This window comes from Oncorhynchus gorbuscha, linkage group LG09 (assembly GCF_021184085.1).
Source record: "Oncorhynchus gorbuscha isolate QuinsamMale2020 ecotype Even-year linkage group LG09, OgorEven_v1.0, whole genome shotgun sequence".
In the NCBI taxonomy this organism is placed as follows: Eukaryota; Metazoa; Chordata; class Actinopteri; order Salmoniformes; family Salmonidae; genus Oncorhynchus; species Oncorhynchus gorbuscha.
The window spans coordinates 37609007-37624744 of NC_060181.1; the positions used below are offsets into that span (position 1 = coordinate 37609007).

Genomic DNA, 15738 nt, shown 5'->3' on the forward strand with positions numbered 1-15738 from the left:
GAATTATCTTTGAAAGACAGGGTCATGACAAAGGGATGTTTCTTTTTTTGCTGAGTTTAGTATATATTTTATCCAAGGCTTCTCTATGCTTCTGCAGTGAATGTGTACAGTTTTTATATTCCAAATATATTAGTGGTCGACTAATACTGATTGTCATTTGATGCGTTATTCAGTTGAGCTTTCTCATATATTTAGTAAGAGAACCACTTAGATCTCTTTACCTTGTCAGTGTTGCTCCTCCCTACACCTCTTTAACTCTTCTGGCCGCTTTGATGTCGACGCTAACACTGTTCTTCCTGTGTGTCTCTGCCTCCTTCCTGTCCTGTCCCGCTAACCCAATCAAAAACAAATAAACACATGCACGCTTTGGGGGTGGCCACGGTGGCTATAGAGGGTGGCATCGGTGGTGACACATCTGACCGCCACAATCTTCCCTTAGTCCAATTGCCCCCCAACACCTACCAGAACTATGACGAGGTGGAGGAGGAGGACCCCTATAGGTATGGCGAGGGGGGCTACCCCTCCGAGTACTATCAGCCCAACTACCCGGCGCCTCGACCAGTCGTGCCCGAGGACCCAGGCCTCACCCAGGGAGACGAGGTGCTGAGGACCCCCGGGATCCACCGCTCCTACAGGAGCCTGGCTGACAAGAATGATAAGAAAGAAGAAGAGGAGCCGGGGGAGAGGAAGATGGTTGTCCCATGAGGGAGAACAAGCTAAGGAGAGCCTTGCGGAAGTCGGGGATACACGACAGGAGTTGGGGCTGTTCAGTTGGAGGGATAAATATCCAAAGGGGGGTCTAAGGACTATCATAAAGTGCCTGATGTCAATGTCAAAGGGACATATAGGAGGGGAAGGGTGGTGGAGGTTGGAGCAGAGAGTGGGAGGGACCATCTTCTCCTCTTCTTCTATCTGGAAGTGTTGTGGTTGGTGGTGTAGATAGGGGTTATGTACTGTTGGTTCCAGTGTGGTCAGATTTTTGTGTGTAAATCAGTTACATCAAGAGATACATTTGTATTGTTGTTTTCTTTTTGTTTTCAGCATACAACCTTATCTCATTTAATGCAATTTATCAATATCCTGGTTGCGGTTTACTTCAAGTGCTCGTTTATGATCTTAGTAAATACTGGAAGGCCTACAGCGTAGTGTAGTATAATATAATATAGTTTAGTATGTTATAGTATAGTATAGTAAATAGTATAGTAGTAATATTTCAGTTCAATGGGAGCTTTTCTGGCTAGGATATTACTCAAGAATGGATAGCAAGTGCTCTTTGAACATTTTGAAAATAAAATGGAATATTAACGATCTACTACTTGGTCATATTAGTAGTGAATATAACTACCTATATTGATAACTACCCAACTAACATTATAAACAGACTCAATATGACAAGTTATTCTCCAATTATTATTATTTATTTTGAGGAAATGTCCCATATTGTAATATTTGCATGTGTATTTGTTTATCATCTAATCATTCCATATCAATTTATAGTGCTATTTTGTCCCCAGCCAAAGGATACAACATATATGTGTTCATATCTTGACAGGGTCAAGCCATATAGCCCAACTAATACCTCCATTGCAGTGTTCGCTACAAACATGTCTCTCTTTGTATTTTTAGGAAATGTCTTCAAAGGGTGTTTGAGAAGGCGCTAAACATGTAATATAACAAGATTATTAGTTAAATTATTTTTTAATAAATGTTTGTTTTATTGCAAGTGTCTCGGAATATGGTCTCCAGAACCCCTAAAGTATTGTGATGAGTTGTTAGGCCTGTGGTCTATTAGCCTTGCAGAGCTCAAGAGATAAACTATGTGGAACAGGCCACTGTGGCCCCTCTCATCAGAATATGGTTCTATCAAGAAAGTCATTTATTTTTTACTTGGTATTGATTTTTCAAACAATAAAATTGAAGTATAACCATTAGTCACAGTGGGTACTCTCAACACTGCTTCTTTGTTCATATGGATGTTTTTGTTTTCTCCGACTAGCAGGCCTAATAGCATGCACTTCAATTGAACCAATGGTAGAACTTAAATTACATTTTCAGTTAAAATACTTTTCATTACTAGAGGACCCGCATAGATGGCAACTCCAAAGCAATGTGTACTTGCTTTGGCTGAGAGTCTTCTAGATGACATCCTTAATACTTGCCGTGGTTTTCTTAGCAATCGGCACTTGAAAAGGGATGCATTGAAACTTTGCAAGCAAGCAGTGGGCAATACTTTCTTATTTTTAATCACTAAGCTATACACTATCACCGCTTTTTCAGTACATTGCCTTTTTCCCTTTTCTACCTTCGTCATCAGCATCTTGCACTCTACATAGGACTTACAACCAAATGAACTGATGGAACTGACACACACCGAAACGGTGTGACACCAGAAACGTTCTCCCTCTGTCTAATTGCAGAGTGAGAGTAGAGTCTGCCTCGCTATTATTTCTGCCGCCTCCCGAGGGGAGGTGTAATTACATGTTCTGCACCCAGGAAGTCTCCAGGCCAGATGTTAGATCCCCTGGAATCACGCTGCTAAGTGGGGCCTAGTGACAGACAGACATACAGACAGACAGGTACCCCTGTACATTGGTCTGCCTTTTTTCTCCAGGTGATGAAAGATCATTACTGTGAACACCATGGACTGAATGTCATTGCCACAGTCATGAAAGATACACACCGAAATATGTGCAATTAAGTGTGCAAGGCTTTTGATAAGTAGTATCTGATAAAATCGCGCTCTTCTTCCTCTATGATCTCTAATCATGCTCTTCCTCCATTTCATCCTGCTGCTTCCCAACAGCCAGCCAGAGCCCAGATTGAGCAACTTGCCCTCAAACCCACCTTGGGGAAAAGCTTAATTTCCAGATGATTAGCCCAGCCCAGGCATTTACTACATTTACCTCCATTCAAGTGCTTCATAGCCATAGGGAAACCACTACCATGCCTTAAGGAAAACTACAGTAGGTGATGACACTTGGCTTTAAAGTGGAGCTTTGAGGCCATCAAAAGAAAAACACAATCACAGAGATGGCATCAAGAAGTGGGTGTCACGCTCCTGGGTGTTCTGTTGTCCCTTGGTGTGAGAATCTCTGCGGCTGCTTCATAAACAAAGGCGAAAGTACTTATCTTCTCTGGAGGCCTCCACCATCCCAATAACATACAGGCCTACATCATCCCAATAACATACAGAGGCCTCCACCAGTCCAATAACATACAGGCCTACATCATCCCAATAACAAACAGAGGCCTCCACCATCCCAATAACATACAGGCCTCCACCATCCCAATAACATACAGGCCTCCATCATCCCAATAACATACAGAGGCCTCCACCATCCCAATAACATACAGGCCTCCACCATCCCAATAACATACAGGCCTCCATCATCCCAATAACATACAGAGGCCTCCACCATCCCAATAACATACAGGCCTCCACCATTCCAATAACAAACAGAGGCCTCCACCATTCCAATAACAAACAGAGGCCTCCACCATCCCAATAACAAACAGGCCTCCACCATCCCAATAATATAGAGGCCTCCACCATCCCAATAACATACAGAGGCCTCCACCATCCCAATAACAAACAGGCCTCCACCATCCCAATAACAAACAGGCCTCCACTATACCAATAACAAACAGGCCTCCACCATCCAAATAACAAGCGGAGGCCTCCACCATCCCAATAACAAACAGGCCTCCACCATCCCAATAACAAACAGGGCTCCACCATCCCAATAACAAACAGGGCTCCACCATCCCAATAACAAACAGGCCTCCACCATCCAAATAACAAGCGGAGGCCTCCACCATCCCAATAACAAACAGGCCTCCACCATCCCAATAACAAGCGGAGGCCTCCACCATCCCAATAACAAACAGGCCTCCACCATCCAAATAACAAGCGGAGGCCTCCACCATCCCAATAACAAACAGGCCTCCACCATCCCAATAACAAACAGGGCTCCACCATCCCAATAACAAACAGGGCTCCACCATCCCAATAACAAACAGGCCTCCACTATACCAATAACAAACAGGCCTCCACCATCCAAATAACAAGCGGAGGCCTCCACCATCCCAATAACAAACAGGCCTCCACCATCCAAATAACAAGCGGAGGCCTCCACCATCCCAATAACAAACAGGCCTCCACCATCCAAATAACAAGCGGAGGCCTCCACCATCCCAATAACAAACAGGCCTCCACCATCCCAATAACAAACAGGGCTCCACCATCCCAATAACAAACAGGGCTCCACCATCCCAATAACAAACAGGCCTCCACTATACCAATAACAAACAGGCCTCCACCATCCAAATAACAAGCGGAGGCCTCCACCATCCCAATAACAAACAGGCCTCCACCATCCCAATAACAAACAGGCCTCCACCATCCCAATAACAAACAGGCCTCCACTATACCAATAACAAACAGGCCTCCACCATCCAAATAACAAACAGGCCTCCACCATCCAAATAACAAACAGGCCTCCACCATCCCAATAACAAACAGGCCTCCACCATCCAAATAACAAACAGGCCTCCACCATCCCAATAACAAACAGGCCTCCACCATCCCAATAACAAACAGGGCTCCACCATCCCAATAACAAACAGGCCTCCACCATCCCAATAACAAACAGGCCTCCACTATACCAATAACAAACAGGCCTCCACCATCCAAATAACAAGCGGAAGCCTCCACCATCCCAATAACAAAAAGGCCTCCACCATCCAAATAACAAACAGGCCTCCACCATCCCAATAACAAACAGGCCTCCACCATCCCAATAACAAACAGGGCTCCACCATCCCAATAACAAACAGGCCTCCACTATACCATTAACAAACAGGCCTCCACCATCCAAATAACAAGCGGAAGCCTCCACCATCCCAATAACAAACAGGCCTCCACCATCCCAATAACAAACATGCCTCCACTATACCAATAACAAACAGGCCTCCACCATCCAAATAACAAGCGGAGGCCTCCACCATCCCAATAACAAACAGGCCTCCACCATCCCAATAACAAACAGGGCTCCACCATCCCAGTAACAAGCAAACAGCCCCCTTATAAACCATGTGGCAGGTACAGTTGAAGTCGGAAGTTTACATACACCTTAGCCAAATACATTTAAACTCAGTTTTTCACAATTCCTGACATTTAATCAGAGTAAAAATTCCCTGTCTTAGGTCAGTTAGGATCACCACTTTATTTTAAGAATGTGAAATGTCAAGAATAATAGTAGAGAGAATTATTTATTTCTGCTTTTATTTCTTTCATCACATTCCCAGTGGGTCAGAAGTTTACATACACTCAATTAGTATTTGGTAGCATTGGCTTTAAATTGTTTAATTTGGGTCAAACATTTTGGGTAGCCTTTCACAACCTTCCCACAATAAGTTGGGTGGATTTTGGCCCATTCCTCCTGACAGAGCTGGTGTAACTGAGTCAGGTTTGTAGGCCTCCTTGCTCACACACACTTTTTCAGTTCTGACCACAAATTTTCTGTAGGATTGAGGTCAGGGCCTTGTGATGGCCACTCCAATACCTTGACTTTGTTGTCCTTAAGCCATTTTGCCATAACTTTGGAAGTATGCTTGGGGTCATTGTCCATTTGGAAGACCCATTTGCGACCAAGCTTTAACTTCCTGACTGATGTCTTGAGACGTTGCTTCAATATATCCACATCATTTTACTACCTCATGATGCCATCTATTTTGTGAAGTGCACCAGTCCCTCCTGCAGCAAAGCACCCCCACAACATGATGCTGCCATCCCCGTGCTTCCTGGTTGGGTTGGTGTTCTTCGGCTTGCAAGCCTCCCCCTTTTTCCTCCAAACATAACGATGGTCATTATGGCCAAACAGTTCTATTTTTGTTTCAAAAGACCAGCGGACATTTCTAGAAAAAGTACGATCTTTGTCCCCATGTGCAGTTGCAAACCGTAGTCTGACTTTTTTATGGCGGTTTTGGAGCAGTGGCTTCTTCCTTGCTGAGCGGCCTTTCAGGTTATGTCGATATAGGACTCGTTTTACTGTGGATATAGATACTTTTGTACCCATTTCCTCCAACATTTTCACAAGGTCCTTTGCTGTTGTTCTGGGATTGATTTGCACTTTTCGCACCACTCCTTCCTGAGTGGTATGACGGCTGCGTAGTGCCATGGTGTTTATATTTGCGTACAATTGTTTGTACAGATAAACATTGTACCTTCAGGCGTTTGGAAATTGCTCCCAAGGATGAGCCAGACTTGTGGAGGTCTACAATTTTTTTCTAAGGTTTTGGCTGATTTCTTTTGATTTTCCCATGATGTCAAGCAAAGAGGCACTGAGTTTAAAGGTAGGCCTTGAAATACATCCACAGGTACACCTTCAAATGTTGTCAATTAGCCTATCATTTCCCAAGCTGTTTAAAGGCCCAGTCAACTTAGTGTATGTAAACTTCTGACCCACTGGAATTAAACAATTGCTGGAAAAATGACTTGTGTCATGCACAAAGTAGATGTCCTAACCGACTTGCCAAAACTATAGTTTGTTAACAAGAAATTTGTGGAGTGTCTGAAAAACAAGTTTTAATGACTACAACGTAAGTGCATGTACACTTCCGGCTTCAACTGTACATGTGATAAGAGTAATGTAAAATATATAAACATTATTAATGTGTCATTATTTAGAGTGGCATTGTATAAAGTGAGTAGCGATCCATTTATTAAAGTGGCTAGTAATTGGGTCTCCATGTAGACAGCAGCCTCTCTGAGTTAGTGATTGCTGTTTAGCAGTCTGATGGCCTTGAGATAGAAGCTGTTTTTCAGTCTCAGGGTCCCAGCTTTGATGCACCTGTACTGACCTCGCCTTCTGGATGGTAGCGGTGTGAACAGGTAGTGGCTCAGGTGGTTGATGTCGTTGATGATCTTTTTGGCCTTCCTGTGACATCGGGTGCTGTAGGTGTCATGGAGGGCATGTAGTTTGCCCCCGGTGATGCGTTGTGCAGACCATACCACCCTCTGGAGAGCCTTGAGGTTGAGGGTTGTGCAGTTGTCGTACCAGGCTGTGATACAGCCCGACAGGATGCTCTCGATTGTGCATCTGTAAAAGTTTGTCAGGGTTTTGGGTGACAAGCCAAATTTATTCAGCCTCCTGAGGTTGAGGAGGCACTGTTGAGCCTTCTTCACTACACTGTCTGTGTGGGTGGACCATTTCAGTTGGTCTGTGATGTGTATGCTGAGGAACTTAAAACTTTCCACCTTCTCCACTACTGTCCCTTCAATGTGGATAGGGGGGTGCTCACTCTGCTGTTTCCTGAAGTCCACAATCATCTCCTTTGTTTTATTGACGTTGAGTGAGATGTTGTTTTCCTGACACCGCACTCCGAATGCCCTCACCTCCTCCCTGTAGGCTGTATTGTTGTTGTTGGCAATCAAGCCCACTACAGTTGTGTTGTCTGCAAATTTGATGATTGAGTTGGAGGCCTGAGGGTGGGCCGTCAGAAAGTCCAGGACCCAATTGCACAGGGCGGGGTTGAGACCCAGGGCCTCCTGCTTGATGATCACCTTGGAGGGTACTATGGTGTTGAATGCTGAACAGAGGTCAATGAACAGCATTCTTACATAGGTATTCTTTTGGTCCAGATGGGATAGGGCAGTGTGCAGTGTGATGGCAATTGCGTCGTCTCTGGACCTGGCGGTATGCAAACTGAAGTAGGTCTAGGGTGGCCGGTAAGGTGGAGGTGATATGATTATTTTTTCTGAGGTTTTGGCGGATTTCTTTTGATTTTCCCATGATGTCAAGCAAATAGGCACTGAGTTTGAAGGTAGGCCTTGAAATACATCCACAGGTACACCTCCAATAGACTCAAATTATGTCAATTAGCCTATCAAAAGCTTCTAAAGCCATGACATCATTTTCTGGAATTTCCCAAGCTGTTTAAAGGCACAGTCAACTTAGTGTATGTAAACTTCTGACCCACTGGAATTGTGTTACAGTGAATTATAAGTGAAAAAAATCTGTCTGTAAACAATTGTTGGAAAAATGACTTGTGTCATGCACAAAGTAGAAGCCCTAACCGACTTGCCAAAACTATAGTTCGTTAACAAGAAATTTGCGGAGTGGTCCGAATTTTAATGACTCCAACTGAAATGTATGTTAACTTCCGACTTCAACTGTAGATGGTAGATCAATCATCTTCATTTTGGTGGATGTAAGTGCAATTACAGTTTTGGAGTTTGAATACAAGTGTAGACTACTGCAATGTGCTATTTACAGGCTGTAATAGTTCAAATAGAAATTCAGATAGCTCAAAGTTGGTCTATCAATGCATAATGAAGGCATAAAATAACATCATTGTCAAAGTGTACCTTTGAACTTTATCTCAAGACAGAATGCCTGACTAATGTCTGACCTTAGACTTCATTCAGTTACTTGTGGGATATAAGGGCGTTTGAAACGTAATAGAAACAGCGATAATGTGAAGAGGAGCCTGCCTACATAACTGCCTCCATACTCAAAAAAAGGATCCCCTAAAGGCAAAGTTACAAATTACTTTCACCTGGTCTTTCTCAATTCTCTTCTCCCCTCTTCCTCTTTCACTTTCACAAACTCAAACACACACAAAACATAAACACCCTATAAGGAATGTTTTATCTGATTTCAGACAAGTCATGTCACGATCACCTCTAGGTTACTAAGTATTTAGGTCAAGTGAAGGAAGAGAAGTATCATCCGGGAGAAGAATACAGAGTGGCAGATGTTTCGCTCTCTACTGTGCGAGCTGTCAAAGCAAACAACCAGGTAATTTACAGGTACATTCCGATGACATATTGAGTCACAGCGTTACATAAAGATGCCACAATTACCATGTTTTACACCAATATTTTTCACTTGTGTTGTCCGTTTGTAGAGAAGTATCTTGTAAATGTAAATGTTATTGTTCTATTTTCACTGTGAGAGAACGTGAGAAACTTGCAGCCTTGATAATAAGCTTGAGAAAGGATTTGCAAATTTGGACCTAGTTCCCCACCTAGTGTGGATTTTCAGATGATGCATGATCTGGAAAGAAATGTATGCGCTGTACATACATACTGTATATATTATATTATTCCATTTGATATATATTGGATGTGTATGGGTTACATACATTTTGAAGAACTTCATTATCTCAGATCACTAAATAACGATAGGTCTGATGAATGTGATTACCACAGTCATTCTTATGTTTTGAACAAGACAGTAGATGGGCCAAACTGCCCGGGAAAAAATATCTAATCTTTCCAATAGGGTAGTCATTTGGATTTGAATATATCAGAGCATGTGGAATTAGATTAGATTGTTTGAAATTAGATTAGATTTTCATAATCACATTCAATCAAATTAGTCGAGCCTGTTGACGTTGTCATTGGGTCTCATCGTTTAGACCACAAATGATGTTACTGAAGTCCGTTTCTACGCCTTGATCACACCTACATTGTTTGCATTTTGGTACACCAGAAGTCCATTTATTTCCAATGGAACTGGTGCGTTTTCCTTGCAGTGTTGCAGAGGCAATTGCAGTGTGTTCTGTGTGGTGCATAAATTCGATTTATCGAACGTATGCGTCAAACTGTATGGGTAGGCGGCTTGACAGAAATGGTAGCAGAAGGTGAATGTTGAACTTTTGTTGCACAAATTACCAGATGAATCTGCGTACCATTTTGCGCTAAACTCTGTCGGTGTGATCAAGGCGTTACTCTTTACCATAGATAATACAACTAGATTTGAACTGTTTGAAGAAAAAGTGAGATTTCAATCATTTTAGTTCTGATGTCTGACATTGAAATATATATCAGAAGGTTGTGATTGATATATCAAGATAAATAGTCTATTCTCGGATGTTCCAAAATGGAGAGAACATGCTTGATGTGCCAAATGTACTTACATGCGAATGTGATGTAACATACATACAAAAAAATAAGTTACAAAGCAAAACGTTCTCTTTGGTCTGGTATCACTATATAGATTAAATGTTGATAGACCCTACACCGTGCATGCAATCATAAACATTTAAACAGCACGTGTGTGTGTGTGTGTGTGTGTGTGTGTGTGTGTGTGTGTGTGTGTGTGTGTGTGCCTGGTGAGGTGGGCCTTATTATACAGACCAGGTGGATCCATGAAAGAATTTGAATAAACACAATATCAAAAGACTGATGATGCAACAGTGCCGAAAATACACAATGCCTTCAACCTGCTCCATGCACCAACAAATTTACAAGGGTAAGGTAAACAAGAAGACAAATGATCACTTCAACAAACTTGATGAAGTGCTCAAAAAACAGTAGCAGAGTGCATACTCCTTTGCCTTACAATAACACTGATACTGTATTGGGTAGTGACATTTATAATTGGCATCTACTACATCAGTGGCACCGAAGAAAAGTCGTGGAAGCGACGGGCCAAAGACAGCAGCAGAGGGGTGTATTAATAATGAATTCACAGCTCATTTGTATGTAAATGTGCCCAGACACCATGGCGGTCCAGTTTTGCCTCATGAATATTGCATGAGGCGAGCATGCTGCAGTGGAGTGCAAATAACTTTTTCTCACAATTTATCATTTGTATTTCCCCCCACTTGTAATTCATTGGATCATAACAGACAGAGTTAGAGGCAAACTCACTGTACTTCATCAAAAATGTAGTCATCCACCTCTGCTTATTCAATGTCACTCCTGGCCCTAAGGTCACTAAATCCAGAGGAGTAGCCTAAGACTGACTGTTGGTGTGCATCAGTTGTAGGTGTTCTAAGGGGTGTAGCATGTTTGTCACGTTGCTATTGTAGTATCAATGCCTAATCATCAGTGACAAGCAGCTACATACTCCTCTTCAATGTGTTCATATAAAAAAATAAGCCATTTAAGAGTTAAAATATTATGGCATGGTGGTATCCCCGGACTTGGCTGCGTGTATTGTATACATGTATATACATATTGGTTGCTGTTCTCCATATGGACAGAAGATGTCGCTGTCAGTCATGTTTGTACTAGAGCTGGACAGTGGCTACATTGACGTTGTATTATTATTTTGAATTTGGTCATGTACATTAAGTTCCTGTTCACAGACAATAGAAATTGTAAAAGTAGATATTTGAAACGTTGAGATAGACTGATGCCTTTCTCCCATCAAAGTCAATTGCATTGATAACCATGCATGCCAATCAATTTTCCATGCGAGGTCTATACATTTAATATAACATATCTATCATGTGATTGATTCCCAATAATAATTTTAATGCTAGGTTTATAACATGAATATTATTTCTAAATAGTCTAGTTTTCCTTAGATTTCTTTGTTATATCTTATTTCAATTCATCGTACTGTACACTATGAATTAACAGGGTTTTGGCACAGTCTCTACCCATAGAGTCCAATGAATAAAACACGATTTATAAAGATTTATTGGATAAAACCAATCACTGGAGAAAATGTGAAAATGACTTGAATTCAGATTGTGTATTTCAGCGTGTTATTTATTATGTATGTTATAGTATACACATTAAGTGTGTTGATATGTAGTGTAGACAATGTTTGAAGATGCATGCGAATATAATCTGCTCACCAGAGTAATTCGCACATTTTGTGTATTTCTCTTGTCTTCAATTGGCAAATGTATATTGCCATATATAACTTTGAAGTACATTTTCATGGCACTTGAATTAAACATATTTTTGGCGTCGTATGCAAATATATGCTGACGTAAAAGATCATGTGGTTTTTGTCGTAGATCTATGAACGACGACCTTTTTTTTTCTTCCTACTGTTGTCTTTAGGTTATGCCAGAATCTTTAGAATTACCAGCGCTATATGCGCGTCACCACAGACTACTTATAATTGGGAATTTTACTGCTAGTTTATCGTCCCAGCACCGAAAGGCTCTAGGCAGGTAAGAATTCTATATATATTTTCAAGAATGGTGAAGAATATTGGACAAAACAAATTTCAAAGATTAAGTTATAACCGGTTTGGTAGCAAGCGAGACGAGCCGCCTGGCTTGCCCAGCTCGTGTGGCTGTGCTAGCGACGTCCCTTCCATCACTACTCGCGCATTGTTGTCACACTTGATTTAGAATCAGCTTGCCATCAAATCACGCCAAGAGAACCTAAACGTCTAGTTTACTCTGACTAACTACATTAACTTGACGTTTAGGTAAATATACTTTTTTTTGTAAACAAAAATAGTTAGGCGTTTAACTTTTGTGCCCATTTGAAGTGGGCACCTGAATGTATCGTTGTAAGACATTTAGCTTGCCGTGTCACCTAGCTGGCTAGCTAGTTTGCTAGCTCGCGACCCAGTTCACTTCTGAAGTTTGAAAACGTTAAAGACCCGTGCTTTAAAACTGCTTCCGAACTGGTTAGTTATACATTGTCTGTTTACATAGTTAGCTAGTTAAATAGTCCCATAATTATTTGAAGAGTTGGCCTACGTTTGTCGAGCTTGTTGACTAGTTGTGAGTTTATACTAGCTACTGGTAGCAAGCTATAGGACAGTAATGGGAACCATCCTACATATTAGACAGCCCAGCCATTGCCTTTCTCCTATCACCGGCGAAACGTAACGTTACCTAGCTAGCTATGTGAATATTTTGTCGTCTTTTGTCACGAAGTGCATTCGTTTTGTCTCACAAATTAGTTTAATTGAACAAAAGTCGTGTATGAAGAGACACACTTAGGTAGCTAATTTAGTTATTGTAAATGTTAATTTCTGCTATATAGCTTTGTTTTTTGTTGCGTAGCTGGATGACGCTAGTATGTTAGCAGCCTGGCTATAGCAGATAGCCAGCCAGACAGATAGGTTAAATGAGGTGACGCCTACCGCGGTATAGGTTGGTGCTGCCACAGGCAGCGCGCGCGGCTATGCTGCCCAGTGACAGCAGTGTGGTAAGTTCCACCAGCAGTGGCGGAGTGGTACAAGAATTCGGCCTTGGCATTTTATCTACACCAGCTTACATCACTATCAACTCCACCCCCCCCGGCGGGCCACCAGTCATGCACACACACCACATACACCCTGACCCTACACACCCAACTTAGACACAGGCAGAAGTGCTGACACATAACATTGTCAGTTTACAGTACAGCGTTTTTGTAGACGTGACTGGGGAGACGCTGTCCTCTTTTTTAAAAAATTTTTTAACAGGCTCATGTTTAAAATAAGTACAATATGTAAAAAATAAAACTGGAGCATGCACTCCACAGAAGAGCTCAACCAGTGCGCAAACACCTGCCTGTTTGCCCTCCTATGAGAGAGAGTTCCCTTTTGGCCTCCTATCTGCTCTGTGGATTTTGTTAATTTTATGAATTACTTAATTTAATTTAGTCTCATATATATATATAATGTAAAAAATTGCATGTCAAACAAGCTAATTTAATTTATCTTGGAAAATACCCACCCTCCCACCTCAAGCACGCACTCTCCTGACTTCTGCATACTAGTGCCTTGTGCTGGCTATGGGTGCCGGGCAGTGAGTTTGAATACTGATAGGCTACATTTGAGTTGGACCTGTAATGTTTGTGAAACTGTTATAGACTGAGAAGGGGTTAATTCAAGTGTTTTTAGTAAGAGGCAGAAAATCTAGCAGTTTTACCTCCTTATTAATTTGCGATCATTAGCTGATAGCCCCTTTTTTCTTGATGTCACTCATCTCACCTCTAGTTAGTAGCCTACTAGAAGTCACTGGCACTAGCTTCCTTGTGATGAGTGTGTTGGAGAAAATAAATAGGCCAGTGTTTAAAAAAAATAAAAAATGTGCACCTATCCACCTGTGGATGGATTATCTTGGCAAAGGAGGAATATTCACTAACAGGGATGTAAACAAATTTGTGCACAATATTTGCATATAGAACATTTTTGGGATCTTTTATTTCAGCTCATGAAACATCGGACCAACACTTATTCACATGTTGAGTTTATATTTTTCTTCTGTATAATAATGCCATTTTAAATCTAAGCTATATACAGTGGGGCAAAAAAGTATTTAGTCAGCCACCAATTGTGCAAGTTCTCCCACTTAATTAAAAAGATGAGAGGCCTGTAATTTATCATGGGTACACTTTAACTATGACAGACAAAATTAGAAGAAAAAAAATCCAGAAATTCACAGTGTAGGATTTAATTTATTTATTTGCAAATTATGGTGGAAAATAAGTATTTGGTCAATAACAAAAGTATCTCAATACTTTGTTATATACCTTTTGTTGACAATGACAGAGGTCAAACATTTTTTGTAAGTCTTCACAAGGTTTTCACACACTTGCTGGTATTTTGGCCCATTCCTCCATGCAGATCTCCTCTAAAGCAGGATGTTTTGGGGCTGTTGCTGGGCAACACTGACTTTAAACTCCCTCCAAAGATTTGTTTATGGGGTTGAGATCTGGAGACTGGCTAGGCCACTCCAGGACCTTGAAATGCTTCTTACGAAGCCACTCCTTCGTTGCCCGGGCGGTGTGTTTGGGATCATTGTCATGCTGAAAGACCCAGCCACATTTCATCTTCAATGCCCTTGCTGATGGAAGGAGGTTTTCACTCAAAATCTCACGATTACATGGCCCCATTCATTCTTTCCTTTACACGGATCAGTCGTCCTGGTCCCTTTGCAGAAAAACAGCCCCAAAGCATGATGTTTCCACCCCCATGCTTCACAGTAGGTATGGTGTTCTTTGGATGCAACTCAGCATTCTTTGTCCTCCAAACACGACGAGTTGAGTTTTTACCAAAAAGTTCTATTTTGATTTCATCTGACCGTATGACATAATCCTAATCTTCTTCTGGATCATCCAAATGCTCTCTAGCAAACTTCAGACGGGCCTGGACATGTACTGGCTTAAGCAGGGGGACACGTCTGGCACTGCAGGATTTTGAGTCCCTGGCGGCATAGTGTGTTACTGATGGTAGGCTTTGTTACTTTGGTGCCAGCTCTCTGCACCATTCACTAGGTCCCACCCCGTGTGGTTCAGGGATTTTTGCTCACCGTTCTTGTGATCATTTTGACCCCAAGGGGTGAGATCTTGCGTGGAGCCCCAGATCGAGGGAGATTATCAGTGGTCTTGTACGTTTTCCATTTCCTAATAATTGCTCCCACAGTTGATTATTTCAAACCAAGCTGCTTACCTATTGCAGATTCAGTCTTCCCAGCCTGGTGCAGGTCTACAGTTTTGTTTCTGGTGTCCTTTGACAGCTCTTTGGTCTTGGCCATAGTGGAGTTTGGAGTGTGACTGTTTGAGGTTGTGGACAGGTGTCTTTTATACTGATAACAAGTTCAAACAGGTGCCATTAATACAGGTAACGAGTGGAGGACAGAGGAGCCTCTTAAAGAATAAGTTACAGGTCTGTGAGAGCCAGAAGTCTTGCTTGTTTGTAGGTGACCAAATACTTATTTTCCACCATAATTTGCAAATAAATTCATTAAAAATCCTACAATGTGATTTTCTATTTTTTTTTTTTTTTTTTCATTTTGTCTGTCATAGTTGAAGTGTACTTCTGAAGAAAATGACAGGCCTCATCTTTTTTAAGTGGGAGAACTTGCACAATTGGTGGCTGACTAAATACCTTTTTGCCCCACTGTAATTGATTAATAAACAGATGGATTCCTGATGCTGTTTGTTATGTTGATTATTTATTGCACGCTGCACACACATATCCTATAAATAATCTGTTGTGCAGAGAGTGCGCAGCTCTCAAACAGCTGGTTGTTATATGGAGC

General features: G+C 41.7%; 2 protein-coding genes across 5 annotated transcripts in view; both read left to right on the top strand.

Annotated features, from left to right (window-relative positions):
• LOC124043506 (collagen alpha-1(XIV) chain-like) overlaps positions 1-1951 on the top strand; it is a 102367-nt gene extending 100416 nt beyond the window's left edge. For 2 of the 3 annotated variants that reach the window (XM_046362173.1, XM_046362177.1), the window contains one exon: positions 392-1951. In XM_046362173.1, coding sequence (XP_046218129.1) covers positions 392-705 — 314 coding nt within the window. In that variant the 3' untranslated portion in view covers positions 706-1951. The remainder of the gene's footprint in view (positions 1-391) is intronic. The other variant, XM_046362174.1, reaches the window with a different exon arrangement.
• Positions 1952-11768: 9817 nt separating this feature from the next.
• Positions 11769-15738, top strand: part of LOC124043507 (zinc fingers and homeoboxes protein 2-like) — a 28621-nt gene continuing 24651 nt past the window's right edge. For both annotated transcript variants that reach the window (XM_046362179.1, XM_046362178.1), the window contains exon 1: positions 11769-11922. The gene's annotated coding sequence lies outside the window, so the exon portion shown is untranslated. The remainder of the gene's footprint in view (positions 11923-15738) is intronic.